Source organism: Tachysurus fulvidraco, chromosome 17 (assembly GCF_022655615.1).
Source record: "Tachysurus fulvidraco isolate hzauxx_2018 chromosome 17, HZAU_PFXX_2.0, whole genome shotgun sequence".
Taxonomy (NCBI): Eukaryota; Metazoa; Chordata; class Actinopteri; order Siluriformes; family Bagridae; genus Tachysurus; species Tachysurus fulvidraco.
This window is the reverse complement of record NC_062534.1, coordinates 12,088,882-12,103,220: the sequence shown is the minus strand read 5'-3', so window position 1 is coordinate 12,103,220 and position 14,339 is coordinate 12,088,882. Positions and strand designations below refer to the sequence as shown.

General features: G+C 35.9%; 1 protein-coding gene across 1 annotated transcript in view; it reads right to left on the bottom strand.

Moving 5' to 3' along the window:
* Nucleotides 1–1,112: 1,112 nt before the first annotated feature.
* Nucleotides 1,113–14,339, bottom strand: part of gria1a (glutamate receptor, ionotropic, AMPA 1a) — a 95,019-nt gene continuing 81,792 nt past the window's right edge. The window contains exons 12-16 of the mRNA XM_027135729.2: nucleotides 12,310–12,508; nucleotides 11,772–12,016; nucleotides 7,912–8,026; nucleotides 6,696–6,830; nucleotides 1,113–2,837 (exon numbers count right to left, since the gene is read on the bottom strand). Coding sequence (XP_026991530.2) covers nucleotides 2,670–2,837; nucleotides 6,696–6,830; nucleotides 7,912–8,026; nucleotides 11,772–12,016; nucleotides 12,310–12,508 — 862 coding nt within the window. The 3' untranslated portion in view covers nucleotides 1,113–2,669. The remainder of the gene's footprint in view (nucleotides 2,838–6,695; nucleotides 6,831–7,911; nucleotides 8,027–11,771; nucleotides 12,017–12,309; nucleotides 12,509–14,339) is intronic.

The window sequence follows — 14,339 nt, the reverse complement described above, 5'->3', positions numbered from 1 at the left end:
TCTACAGGACTATTCATTTTAACTTTATGCAACTGTTACTAATGACGAGAAAATAGCATGTATGCAGCAAGATGATGGTCTTCTTCTGGAAAGCATGTGTTGATATACACATACAATAGAGCCCAATTATGGAAGTAAATATTATTTAATATTTTCTATTTAGCAAAATAATAAAACAAGTAAAATATACACATGTATTAATTTAGTATAAATTAATATAGTAATAATGTTTCTTAAACATGACTTCTACAGTTTAGTACAGAGCCTTGATTCTTATTACTTTATTACTGTTATGTAAATTACTATTATACGATTTCAGCCATGTTCATCCTGGTCACATTCTGTTGTAACACATAATAGCCGACATCTCAATTAATTTATTCTGACATTTGGAGACATTGGCATTTATCCTTTGATGAGTTTTCTGTGAAGCATGGCATCCTTCCAAACACTACAGTGAGCAAATGAGCACCTGTCTTTCGCAAAAATGTTAGCTCAGCAGTTAAGCTTCTGAAGGATCTCTGAAATGGGAAATATTGTCTGACTGCCAGAAAGCTGCTGTTGGGCCCTTGATCAAGGATTTCGACCCTCAACGCTATATTAAGGATGCAGTTTGTCACACGTTAGATGAAAACATCACAGGATTTTCCTAATGGGTATTTGTAGGGATTCTATTGAGCTTTTTTTTTGTGTCAAACGTCCCAAATGAAGCCTAAATTACAATGGACAGAGAAACAAAATTACAAATATCACAGTAATTGTTTCCTGTTTAGACACAAAAAACATCAACCAACATCTGACTTTGGTTACAAAAGTGTTTTCTTTTTATTTTAATTGTTTTACTCATTATTGATTTAAAATGGTTTCCATACATACCATTTGTTTGCAACCATACCTCTCTGTTATGATCAACAAAAGCCAAACAGACAAACATAAAATTAACAAATCACATCATTGTGAAATGTAAGCACAGAAGATCATTTCTGAATCACACAGAAAAGAGTAAAACTCTTAACCAGAAACACAAAGTCTCAACTAACTCTTAAATAATTCTGACAAATTTCAACATACCAGTTCATATGAAAAACGGCAAATTTTACAGCATTCAAAAATCCTTACAATACTATTATTTATTGTCATTGTCAGCCATTACAAATCTATTACTGTGTATAAAATATGTTCAGAACATGAGGCCACAAAGCAGCCCATACTCCTGTGCCTTCATAAAAGACATAAAAGAATCTAGAAACAGAGACAGAGGGAAGTACAAAGCACGCTTTGTTTACACAGAGGACAAAGCACGATGTGTGGCATGAAAAAGCATAGCACTCCTGGGAAGCTCCTTTATTTCAGATTCAATGCATCGGAATCGAGCTCACTCTAAGAGCTCACTCCCCAAACATGAGTTAAACACAGATCTTGAGCTAATTTCCACTGTCAGTGGTGATCTTTTTCTCTAAAAGCTAAAAATAGGTTAATAACAGGAGTCATCAATGAACCATTCTTAAAGCATGAGTGCAGAGAGAGAATTTAAAGGCAGGCCAACATCCATCAGCATTTGCTTTAACACAGTCTCAGAACATATGATATACTTTGGACTCTAAAATGAAACTCTCAGGTCTCTCCTACATAACTTTTTTCTGAAGTACAAGGCAGTTGAGTAATGTTTTTTACAATAGACTGATATGAAAAAAATAATTGTATCAAAAGAACATTACTGTAGCAACACTTCATAAAGGCTTAACTTTGGCTCTGTGAACAGTATAAATGAATGATCATATCTTATTTGTAGGGCAGAAAAAATACATTGAAATGATATGGGGAAACATACTTAAAAAGCTCCACAGTAGCTTGTAACATTTTCACCAATGTCCTTCTGCAAATGCTCTTGATGAAACTGTAGATTCAAATACAGAATACACATCCAAAGTCAATCTTAGCACAAATGAGGTATGGCACCTTAAATGAGGCGTAGCAGCAATGCAAGGTCGTTGAGGTGAAAAAAAAAAAACACACAGTAAGATAATCAACATGTTCAGTATGCTATGCTCTACTGATCAACAACAAATGTTCTTCCATTGCCAGGTTAAGATTTTTTATCAGACTATTTACACTATTAACAGACTGACAATCTGATATGTTTGTTTAAATTAGGCTAAGCAAAGTTAATTATGGCAGGACACCGTCCACTAGTTCTAGGTTCTATGTGATTTTTTTTTTAAAGTTCTGTCCATTCAACAGACACTCTGTAGTCATTAAAACATATGAGCCATATAATAATCTGTGCAAAACAACACGTATTTCATGTGATCCTTTTTCCTGGTGGCAAAAGGTAGTAGACAACATTATAGAACACTGGTATAAACAAAAATATTGCACATTTATAGACAGAAGTAAACAGCTCTGTGACACTGGTATGGCACAAACACAATTTATTATTTTTTTTTAATTTTTTTATTTTTTAAGAAATGAACATAACCAAAAAGTGTCCCCTCAGCATCATATTGCACAACATATCTTCCTCTGTATTTTTTTTCTGAGAGCATTTGGGATCTTTTTTCTTATATAAGAAAAATGTTTCATAGGTAGGCAGAGAGCAGTCTGAGAGTTCATTTTGGCAGTACAGAGCATCCCTGGTCAGTTGGAGGGCTGTGTCTGTGTAGAAACAGTTACATGCCTGAGGCTCCAAGGCCCATAGCAGCTGTGTGGCTCATGCACGGTAATGTCTGTACAGCTTTTGGGAAGTCATGGGCCATGATGCGACCATTCTCCCCACCGCTGCCATTGCCACTCATCCGAGTCAGTGTGGTGCAGCGCATGGCATCATTGATGGATTGCTGGATGAAGACATGAGTAGAGTTAGACACGGTATGGAGGTGTTGTAACAATAAGTAACAATTGTTTAGTAACAATTCCATTTAATTTGTAACGCTCTCCCCTTACTGTAAAATCAGGTAAATGTGAAACCTACTTTCATCTGTTTTATAGGCACTATTGTTTTTGAACACACATGGATCAGAGAAGAGAAACAGATAGAGATAATGGTGAACCAGGGTTCCCTTCTGAGGGAACTCGAATGCTACATCACTGCTTACATTTTCAGCCATGAAGCAGTGTCTTGCTCCTTTCTCAGGGAACCAGGTTCATACAGTTATTTATTTCACAATGTTGTAATTTTATAATAACTGACAAATTGATGAATGACCATGAATGATTTTTTAACATTTTTGTTAAGACTGATGCTAGAATTACTATGGCACAGCATGTTATTTAATGTTTTCATTCACCAGGAGCTTTCACCTTCACAGGAAACATTTTTGTTCTATTTCTTAGATTTTCTGTCCTCATACACTGCAGTTAAATATATTAAAATATTAGTTAAATTTAAATATTAGTGCAGTTAAAGATTTTGCAAACAATATATATATATATATATATATATATATATATATATATATATATATATATATATATATATATATATATATATATATATATAATTTACCTGATTTTATTCAAACAACAAAAAACTCAGACTGACATGGCACTGATATGTACTGTATAAACAGACACTGGGCTTGGATACTGTTGATAGGCATGAAGCGTTTCCTCAATTTTCCTGATTGGAATCATCATATTAAGCAAAGCTGCACAGAAATGGGTGCATATTTGACTGCACTGATTGATGAATGAATAAACCTGTGTTTGATTCACTCTACATTTATGGTAACATAAAAGGTGAATTTGCAAATATTTAATCAGCTTCAGCTGAACAAGCCTCATTAAATGTCATCTGGGATACTTTATTTATCCTCAGATAGTTAATGTATATGAAACACCCAAATTTATATTCATATCATTTATGAATATGAACCAATAAAATGATAACATTAGGAAAGTATTAGTGGAGAGGGTGTACCTGTACACCTGCAAATTCATGCAGTTATCTAACTAGGCAATCATGTGGCAGCAGCTCAATGCAATATATCATGCAAATTCATACATTCACAAAAAACATTCTCACAACATTTTATTCAGAATAGTGAGTAAAATAAAAATCACTAAATGTGCAACAGCTCTATGGGTGGAAATATCATTTTGATAAAAGAAGGAGGAAAATTACAGACTGGTTTGAACTGTCAGGAACTATCAGTACATGTTCTATAGTCATATACTAATTATTTATAACTGTGGTGAACACAAAAGTATCTCAGCATTGAGGTGAATGGGCTACAGCAGCTAAAGAACATAACCACATTGGGTTCCACTCCTTCCAGCCAAGAACAAGAATCTGAGGCAGGAATCTTAGGCAAAGACTCACCCAAACTGGATTATAAGAACAAGTTCACCTGGTCTTTTTCCAGTCCACAGCATGACCACCTCAGATTTTTGTTCCTGGCGGACAGGAGTGAAATACAAAGTTGTCTTCTGCTGTTGCCTCCACCTCAAAGTTTGAAGCCCATCTGGCACCAACATCGATGCCACAGTTAAAATCACACAGACAGACTTTTCCTCTATTCTGTTGCTTGATGTGAATGTTAACTATATCTTCATCTTGTTATGAATTGTGCTGTATTAATAAATGACATGTCCTGCATTCTAATGCTTTATAGATAGATTTAATGTTGTGCAACATTTGCTGTTTTCATCTCACCAGGCTCTCTTTTCTCTCTCTCTCTCTCTCTCTCTCTCTCTCCCTCACAAACGAAAAATTCTCGAAAAATGTCCTAAATTCCTAAAAATTGTCCTGTGCTACTAAACTGTGCAAAGGACCGTGACTGTTAAAAAAGTACCTACAACTGAGACTCTATTCAAAAATTGCCTACTACCAAAAAATTGTCACCATATCAATGATTATGTTTTATTTTTTTAATTAACAGTGTTTACAAATCTGTTTTTTTTTTATTATTCTCAGATTCTATTCAGAGCTTCTACTATACAAGTTCCTGTGAATGAGCTGTTACCATGAGATTTTCTCTATGCTCATTTGAATAGCACTACTGCCTGAGTATCTGTTATGAATAAAGGCCAATGTGATGTATTTTTATATATTTTATGGTGCTGTCAGTTCACGTTAAGAAAGCCTAGAGGGCTTGATGACAGCTACCACATTATGTGATTCTATATCTCCAATCTGGAAATAATTTCATCTTAATACATTTCACTGCACTGGAGGATTAAGTTACCTACCTGATATTACCTACCTACCAGACTAATTTGCTTGCTCAAATAAATTAATAAACTTTGTCAATATGAAATATGAAATGTGAATCCTGTAATCGAAATGAACAAGCAAAAAAACATTTAATTATATTCTATTATAGTTTGTAATTTCTCTCTAACTATGGTAGGAGTGTTAAATCGAGTACTGTAATTGCCATCAATACTGATTGGTCATGAGAAAGTAAGATATCTGGAGATGATATTTTTGTGAAAGTGAAAGCATGAAGATTTGCCTGTTTTTTAATGACTGCTCATTAATGACTGCTAAGATCAATTAAAATAAGCACAGTTTAAATCAGATCTCAGATAGTTACAGATTAGAGCTTGATTAGATTTCAGAGAAAGCAGATTCCATGCTTAAAGAGAGATTCTGAGTGGCGCCATATTTAGCAAGTCTATCAGTGCCAAATTATGGAAAAGTAGACATGCTGTATCATTTTGAATAATGAGCAGTCATTAGTCTAGGTGGAAACATTTTTTTGTGTTCAGAGAGAGTTGGCATTATTGCCTCTGTTCTTTATTTGGAAGCGAACAAAGGCTGTGTTATGTGCACATGACTGCATTGTACAGCCAGCCTAGATCGAGCATAGAGTGGTGAGAAGGATGGAACCTAGCATGACAAAAAAAAAACAAAAACAATAATGGAAAGAGAAAGAGAAGTTAAAGAAAAAGAAAACAACAGCAAAGATAATGATAAAAGAAGTGAATGCAAGGACAGATGAAAAAATCAGCGAGGTAGAGTATAATGTAACAGGTGGAGAGAAGAGAGACACAAAAATATAGCGTTCCGCATCAGTTCAGGCAGGCCGCATAGTCAGCTCGGCTAAACTCGGCTATCAGCTGATTGTCAAAAATTTCTAACCCAGCCCATCAGCTGATCTGATTCCTAAGCACTCAATTGGTCCCTTTCAAACAGGGCACCCTATTTAAATGCAGTTTCAGTATGTCTGCTTGGCTGTTTCCTCTGCATTGCTGCAACCCACCTCCTCCCCTAGCTCCTCCTTGAAACTTTTTGTTTAACTTAATCGGTGTCATTCTGTTGTCACTGATGCATGCTCTAAATGGGGGTGGGGGTGTGGGGAGGTGTGTGTGTGTGTTTGTTTTGCTGCTTTCCCAGTTTTAACTGGGAGATTGTCCCCAGAAGCTGCTGCTGTTCCCGGACTAGCTTTCATGGAGCTCATGAAAAGCATGGGGAATTCAGAACAGAGCCATACCGCCAAATGTAATTTTAACAATCTTGCAAATACAAATTTAAATATAGGTCTAAAAGAATTATCTTTATTTTGACTCAAGTAGTCCTGACTGAACTATTGACAAAATGTAAAAAAGATAGGACCACATATGTTTGTGGTGGGGAGGGTGTGTTAGATTGTTTTATTACTGTTTGCTTAACGTGTTTTAAATTTGAACTACGTGGCCACTGTATATGTGAAGGTCAGTGTATGGGGCTCCAAAGCAGGCCGAGCAGACACCTTCATCCTGTGAGACTCAGTCCTTGACTTGTAGCAGAATTCCACCAGTGCTACCAGCATTGCCAGACCCAAGCCCCCGATTAGAATGTAAAAAACGCCGGCCACATTACTGAGACTCAATGCGCTTGTCTTGTCCTACAGGAGGAAACAGAGTGACGTTTTATTTTTATATACGTATAATGTATATACCTGTATACACACAAACACAATATACCTGTATAAAACACAAACACTATATACACTTACAAACACAAACCATAATCAAATTTTATTTTTATTATAAATAAATGAGGAGACATACAGCATTGCTTTTCACAAGTGATGTTTTAAGAATATGTTATATAGCTTTAATTATTGTCTTCTTATTTTGATGGTTAGCACTATCACATGTCAAATGAACATGTGGCTATGCTGGATACCAGTGATGGCCAGTACACCATCTGAAATGGTCTGAAATGAGGTCTGGTTTTATGTAAATGGTGAAACTAAGTTGTAACTGAATATCATTAGGGTGATTATTATAAGGAGCAATAAAATCATAATAGGAGTTCTGTCTAACAGGAATCTTTCAATCAAGAGGGAAAAGGGAATTAGTTCATATGTGTCTTGATTAATATAATAATAGGAAGCTGGGTGTGCCATCAAGGCTTGTGGAAATATATCTGATCAACAACTTTAAAAATTTATTTCACTTTTCTATATGAACCATAACAGAATTTAGTCCACTAGGCATGCCTAGACACTGCTTTAGTGATACAGTGGCATTCATGCTGACGGGTAAGAATTAGATCATTATTTTTGTTTACTTAAATATTCTGTAGATTTAATCTATAGAAAAAAACATAAGAAAGTAAAAGAAATGTGTAGAAGTTAATACAAAATTCACTACTTGTGCAGTGCAAAAAGAACTTCTGAATGCAGGTTTATTATGTGCTGCTAATTAAAACCTAACACAATTAGCATAAATCTGGGGAAAAGCAAGCATAAATGTGCTCCCTGAGGCTACTGCATTAGGTTTATGAATCTCATCATTTATAAACTCATGATTTAAGCATCACTTTAAAGCCCATAAAAAACAAATGGAGTTAATCTTAGCCTGCACAGCAAAGTCTCATTCACCATTAAAAAAAAAGATTGCTGTTGTTTTTGTAGATTTTTTTAACACTGTGTGTAGCTTCTGGTGTTTGTAAAATAAATTTTTCACATTGCGGCTGACCTTGGAATCACCTCCTCCGCTGCCGCACTCGCCCTTGTCGTACCACCATTTGTTTTTCAATTTGTCCAGCAGGCCCTGCTCGTTCAGTTTTAATACTGCCAAATTTACACGGTTTCTTGAAACAATAAGACAAAATAAAATTGTGGTCAGAGACAGTTTCAGGTAGTCATCACCCACTGTTCAGCAAGGTTTTAACATGTTAATTAATGAAATATGGATTACAATATAGTTGATAGTGATGTCTTGTGAAAGATGAAACATAGAAATTGAACATCTGGATAACTAATTAACATTTGTTAAAAATGTTCCTATGGTTTGGATAAGCTCAGATATAAAGTATCAGTTCTGGGTCAAATATTGTAGCTTAATAATAATAATAATAATAATAATAATAATAATAATAATAATAATAATAATAATAATAATAATAATAATAATATAATGCACATTATACCATTAAATGGAAAATAAATGTTCAAAAAAGTCTTCAATATTTATGTTAAGCACATTTCAAAGGCACAGACTGACATAGCACAGTGTATAGTACGGTGGTCACCAGTGCAAACAAACATGCACTATGATTGTATCTGTAGGACGTGATTAAGTAAAACAGAACAGGCGAGAAATGCCAGACAGAATATCAAAGAGAGGAGTATAAGCTTGCATTCAGTTTGATGACAGATTGCTTTGCTGACCAAAGATAGCGCCGGTGAGGTCGGCCGCCATCGCGCTTGCTCCAATCACACATTGCATCTACATTTTACATTTTAATTTCTATTGTATTTCTTCTCACTAAAAGAAACAGTCGTAAAAACAAATTTCACTACATGTCATACCGTGTATGTTTATGTGACAACTAAAATTTTAATTTGAATCTGAATTTGCTTTAAGTGAGATAATTTTACTGACTGGGTGTAGTATCACAAGGAGCTGGTTGATAAGGATAAATGGGTAGAGACACATCAGTAAGTTGGAATTAGTTTACCTCTTTTTTTAACCCAGAGTACATAATGAGATATTAATCTGAAATACTGAAATGATATCTTCAAATAACCATTAAATCAAAATGTGATATTAAATCAAAATAATGGGTCAAAATTGACTTATTGTCAAAACACTTGTTGCTCCTGTGTCCTTCTGCTTAAGTGCACATTTTGTATTCCCAGTTATAATTTTTCACCTTTACACTCAAGTGTTTATGATTTAAGGTAGTGTTCTAGATGCTATTGAAAAACCCCATCTTGGACACCACTACTCAAAAGAATTAACAACCTTAGAGGTAATACATGAAATACATGTACATAAGTAATTAACATAAACTGAATTTTGTGCGGGGGGCACGGTGACTTAGTGGTTAGCACGTTCACCTCACACCTCCAAGGTTGGGGGTTCGATTCCCGCCTCTGCCTTTTGTGTGTGGAGTTTGCATATTCTACACGTGCCTCTGAGGTTTCCTCCGGGTACTCCGGTTTCCTCCCCCGGTCCAAAGACATGCATGGTAGGTTGTTTGGCATCTCTGGAAAATTGTCCGTAGTGTGTGATTGCGTGAGTGAATGAGAGAGTGTGATGGGTTGGCACTCTGTCCAGGGTGTATCCTGCCTTGATGCCTGATGACGCCTGAGATAGGCACAGGCTCCCCGTGACCCGAGGGATCAGATAAGCGGTAGAAAATGAATGAATGAATAAATGAATGAAAATGAATTTTGTGCCTAGAATATTGACTTAAATATTGATTAATTACCTCACCAACTTGAATGTATACTAGTAAAACAGTAGTTACACATCTTTATGCATTCAAGATCTAAATAGTTCAACCAAAAATAATCTGAGTTTATCAGAGAACAAAGGTCTGCTAGAGTGAATCTCACACAACCTTTAGTTCAGATTAAATGGCCCTAAAAGGAGCATTCTAAATGTCTCTCCATCCATCATAGCACTATGTGGAGGCAGACAAGTGCATATTCATTTAGCAGACTCTGTACTTCTTGCTGAAGCAGTGACGACTGTCAAATAATGAAATAATTTTACTTCTTCATGGCATGTTGAACACAAGCCTTTTTTTTACATCCTGTAGCCAGTCATTTTTTCTCTTGTCTCTCACTCCATGTTCTATATGGTGACCTAAATATAACAGTACAATTGCTAAGAGGTCATTCCCCCAAGGAGCTTTTCTTATTAGATGGAGGTAGAATTTATTGAAGTTATTTTAGCAGCTCTAAATTGCCCTTCTGAGCCCCTTTTGCACTGAACTGGATATAATATCAGATTTGCAGTAGCGTCTTAGTGGCATGAGGTCACGCTACAAAATGGATGACAATAAGACATTGATGTTTTTATAGTGTGCAAATATACAGTACACTGTGTTGATATTTTAATTTCATTCATAACTTAAATTAAAAAAAGAATGTTGTTGTTGGTCTTTCTTTGGAACAGGTTTTACACAGATACCTTTCCTGGCACAACCCTCCCAATTCATCTGGGCTTAGGGCTGGCATTGTTAACTTTTCAGTGGCTGGGCTAGCTTCCTTCCAGAGAATCTAACCCAGGCTGTGGCAACGAGAGCACTGGATCCTTCTGTATTAAAAAAATAATTTCATTTTATGAAGGAAAAAATATTGATAATCACTAAATCTATGCCAACTGTGAGCTTGGATGAGTTATGCAGGTTTAGTTGTGCTGATTGCCAGCGTGCCAAAGTGCTTTCTGAACAGTATGCCACCCTTTCTTATGCAAGCACTTGAGATAAATTCTCAAAAACCTCAGCTCTTTGTGAGAGTTGCATACGTTCTGGGATGATTCATGCACACACTCACACACACACACACACAAACACACACACACACACACACACACACACACACACACACACACACACACACACACACACACACACACACACACACACACAAACCCACACACATCTACCATCCACCCACACAAGCCACTGTGCTGCATGGTGATGGAAGCTCCATGTGGCAGTCTCATAATGTATAAAAGAAAAAGGAAAATAATTTTGCCACTTGGATACTATCATATAAATAGCTAAGAACATTCACATGAACAACTAAAAAGTGAGATAATTTGTGGAAATTTGGTAGCAAAACATGTTGTAATAACTAATTTTCTTAATTCTTTTAAGAAAAGCTATTACTTTATTATTAAAAACTGGTATGAAAACAGTTCTAGGTCTCTCTCTCTCTTTCTTTCTCTCTCACACACACACACGCACGCACGCACGCACGCACGCGCACACACACGCGCACACACACACACACACACACACACACACACACACACACACACACACACACACACACAGCTGTGTTCTGTGTTCCTACTTTCTGGTTTCCAGAAAACAACTGTAGCAGAAACAATCCAAACGCAGAGAACCGTCACGTTCTCTGCGTTTGGATTGTTTCTGCTACAGTTGTTTGATGATTGCCTGACCTCTCACTGTTTACTGTTTACACCCTCTGAATCATGTTCTAGATTTGTTTGCCAGTGCCTTTTATATTAAATGTGCAACTGCTCCTCCTTCGTGACATATAGACAAAGTACACTCTACAAAGTACAATCTAATTTACAATCCACAAAATGCAGTGATCTAAATCAAACGAGTAATTGAGTTATGATGTTCAAAGTTATTGTATTAGTACTACTACTAATCATGGACTAACTGAGGAAAGTCCTTATCTGCTCTTGCCTTATCTTACTACAGTACTATTTCTGCTAGTACATTTACATGTACATTTACTTTTATGGTATTTGGCAGATGCCCTTACACAATGTGGCTTACGGAAGTGTCTCTTATCAATGAATACATCAATTCTAATTCACTAGGTCATGGTGCTGTGCTTTACCTGAGTGGTGATCCTTTTGGTGTAGCAACACCATAACCCTTAGAGTCCAAATTCCCGCCCACCTTCATGGTATCACAGGGTTTACGCTGTTCAATATATTCATTCATGGTAGACTCCAGCAGATAGGCATACTTTCCTTTAGACTTCCTAACTTTAATCACCCCTTCGTCAGTGGTTTTCACAAACACAGCTGGGGCTGACTTCATATATGACCACATCTTTTCAAACACAGCGATTTTCGACCTCTGCAGAAAAAAAGTGTGACTAAGAAGGATTTACACATTATAAGATTATATAGAGTGGACAGGGTTTAAAATGGAAACTTAATATTAACAGTAGTCAGTTAAATTCTCATATTATTTATATATTAAAGTAAAGCATATAAACATAAAGGGCCACAAATAACAAAGAATATTGTTTTACAATGAACAATGAACTAAACATTTTAGGAAAGATGATTCATTGTTATCACAAAAAGCTATTACTTCTTTCAGGGTTCATTTGCTGAACCATATGAATTGCAATGAAATTTCCTTACCCTAAAGAACTCTTTGGTCGAGCCAGCATCGAGTGTACCATAAGCAATCTCAGTCTGCTTGGCCAAGTCTTCAGCACTCTCGATAGGGGAGACCATCCTCTCCACGGTGAGGAAGGCCGCCAGGTTAGCTGTGTAAGAAGAAATGATGATGAGGGTGAAGAACCACCAGACACCACCCACGATCCGGCCCGAGAGAGATCTACAAATGAATCAGGAACAACACAAATATGCTTTTCTTAATTAAAACCTTATATGAGAATGTAACTTGTCAGGATGCATAACTCAACGTGGGCCAATGTATTTTATTTATTTATTTATTTTTTCTTTTTGAATTGCTTAAAGCATGCAGGTCATGAGACTCAACACAACCTTTATAAGAATTATAAAGGGCCACCCATTATTTTTAATAATAAAGGGCCACCCATTATTTTTATTATAGTGTCACTATTGTTATATAACTTATATATAAGATAAGATTAGTTTACATATGTAGAGGTGGGCAAGGCATTTGTTTTCTATAGCCTCTCCCCTTAAGAAAATAAAATCTGATCAAGATAATTACACAAAAAATTTAAACTAAAAATAATATAAAGAGGACTCATTAATGACTCATAAAATAATTTATGATGTAAATAAATAATAATAGTTTAAACATATTATCTTAGATATATAATTAATTTAATGTTTTAATCTTTACATAATAAATTAAATGAAAACAGTACAATCAGTGTGGTGGCACCTTTCTGTGTGACTTTAGTGAAATCTTTAAAGGATCAGAATCTTATAATGTAATTTTCTCCCTTTTCATTCTGGATGTAATCAGACTTTAATCAGACTGACATTTCTAGTTAATCAGGAAAATTCAAAGCTGTGGTCATGCAGCAGACAAAAAGGCTAAAAATGTCTGCTTGGTATACTATTTCAAATAATACTCTAGAATCTAGAAATCTGGATATGAATTTAACTCATTTTAAAATATGCCTATTCAACCAGGTGCACTAATTAGTATTTACTGTACATAACTTTTGTCATTTCTTTTACAGTTGTTTGCAAAGTTCTATTCTAATGTACTTCAAATGTACTGCAGTGTAATTCAATATTAAACTTTTAATATTATTTGGAAAATAAGACCCACTTATTATAGCAAACACACCCTTAATTTCATGCTGACATTTGGACTGTAATGATTTATAGTTCTAGTTAGCAGAAATGAGTATGATGCCTGATATAATTTTTCTAGCAGCAAGCTATCAATTTACACTTTATGTATTCTGAATAAAATAATCTGCATTAAAAACATTATGTATCTGTCAAGGCATTTCTCCACACAACAAGGCAATTCAATGTGCATAGTAAGGTCCATCCTGGGCTATCAGTATTTATGGTAACTTCCCACTCCCACTGAATGATTTCTATGCAAGATGTGAAGCACAGAACAACATGCTGGCAGGAAAGATGACCCCAATACCAACAGACCAAGTACTCTGTCTGTCTGCAGTAGAAATCAGTATCCAGAGTTAACCATTGAAAAGCTGCTGGTCCTTCCAATGCACCTGGCCAGGTGCTTAGGGGTGTCATCACAGACATTTCCATCTTAAAGGGCCAAGCAGTTGTCCCTGTGTGCTTAAAAGATGACTACCGCCATACCTGTGCAAAATAAATAATCTTAATCCTACCCGAATGACTACAGGCCCATTGTACTCACTTATCATCATCTAGTGCAGTCATGAGTGGCCAGTAATATAACATATAAAGAGCAGTCTTCCCACTACACTGGACCCATTTCAGCACGCCTACTGTCCTAACTATTTAACAGAGGCTGCCATATCTGCCAACGTCCATCTTTCTCTGACTCAGCTGGACAAAAAATCTCATTATGTAAGGATTCTGTTCATTGTTCAGCATTGAACACAAACATCCTACAAAAACTGAAAAGCTGAACCTGCTAGGCATTGACTAGAACTTTTTTCTAAGGACCCCAGTCCAACAGGATCAGCACCACCACCTGCACTACCACAGCATTGATAACT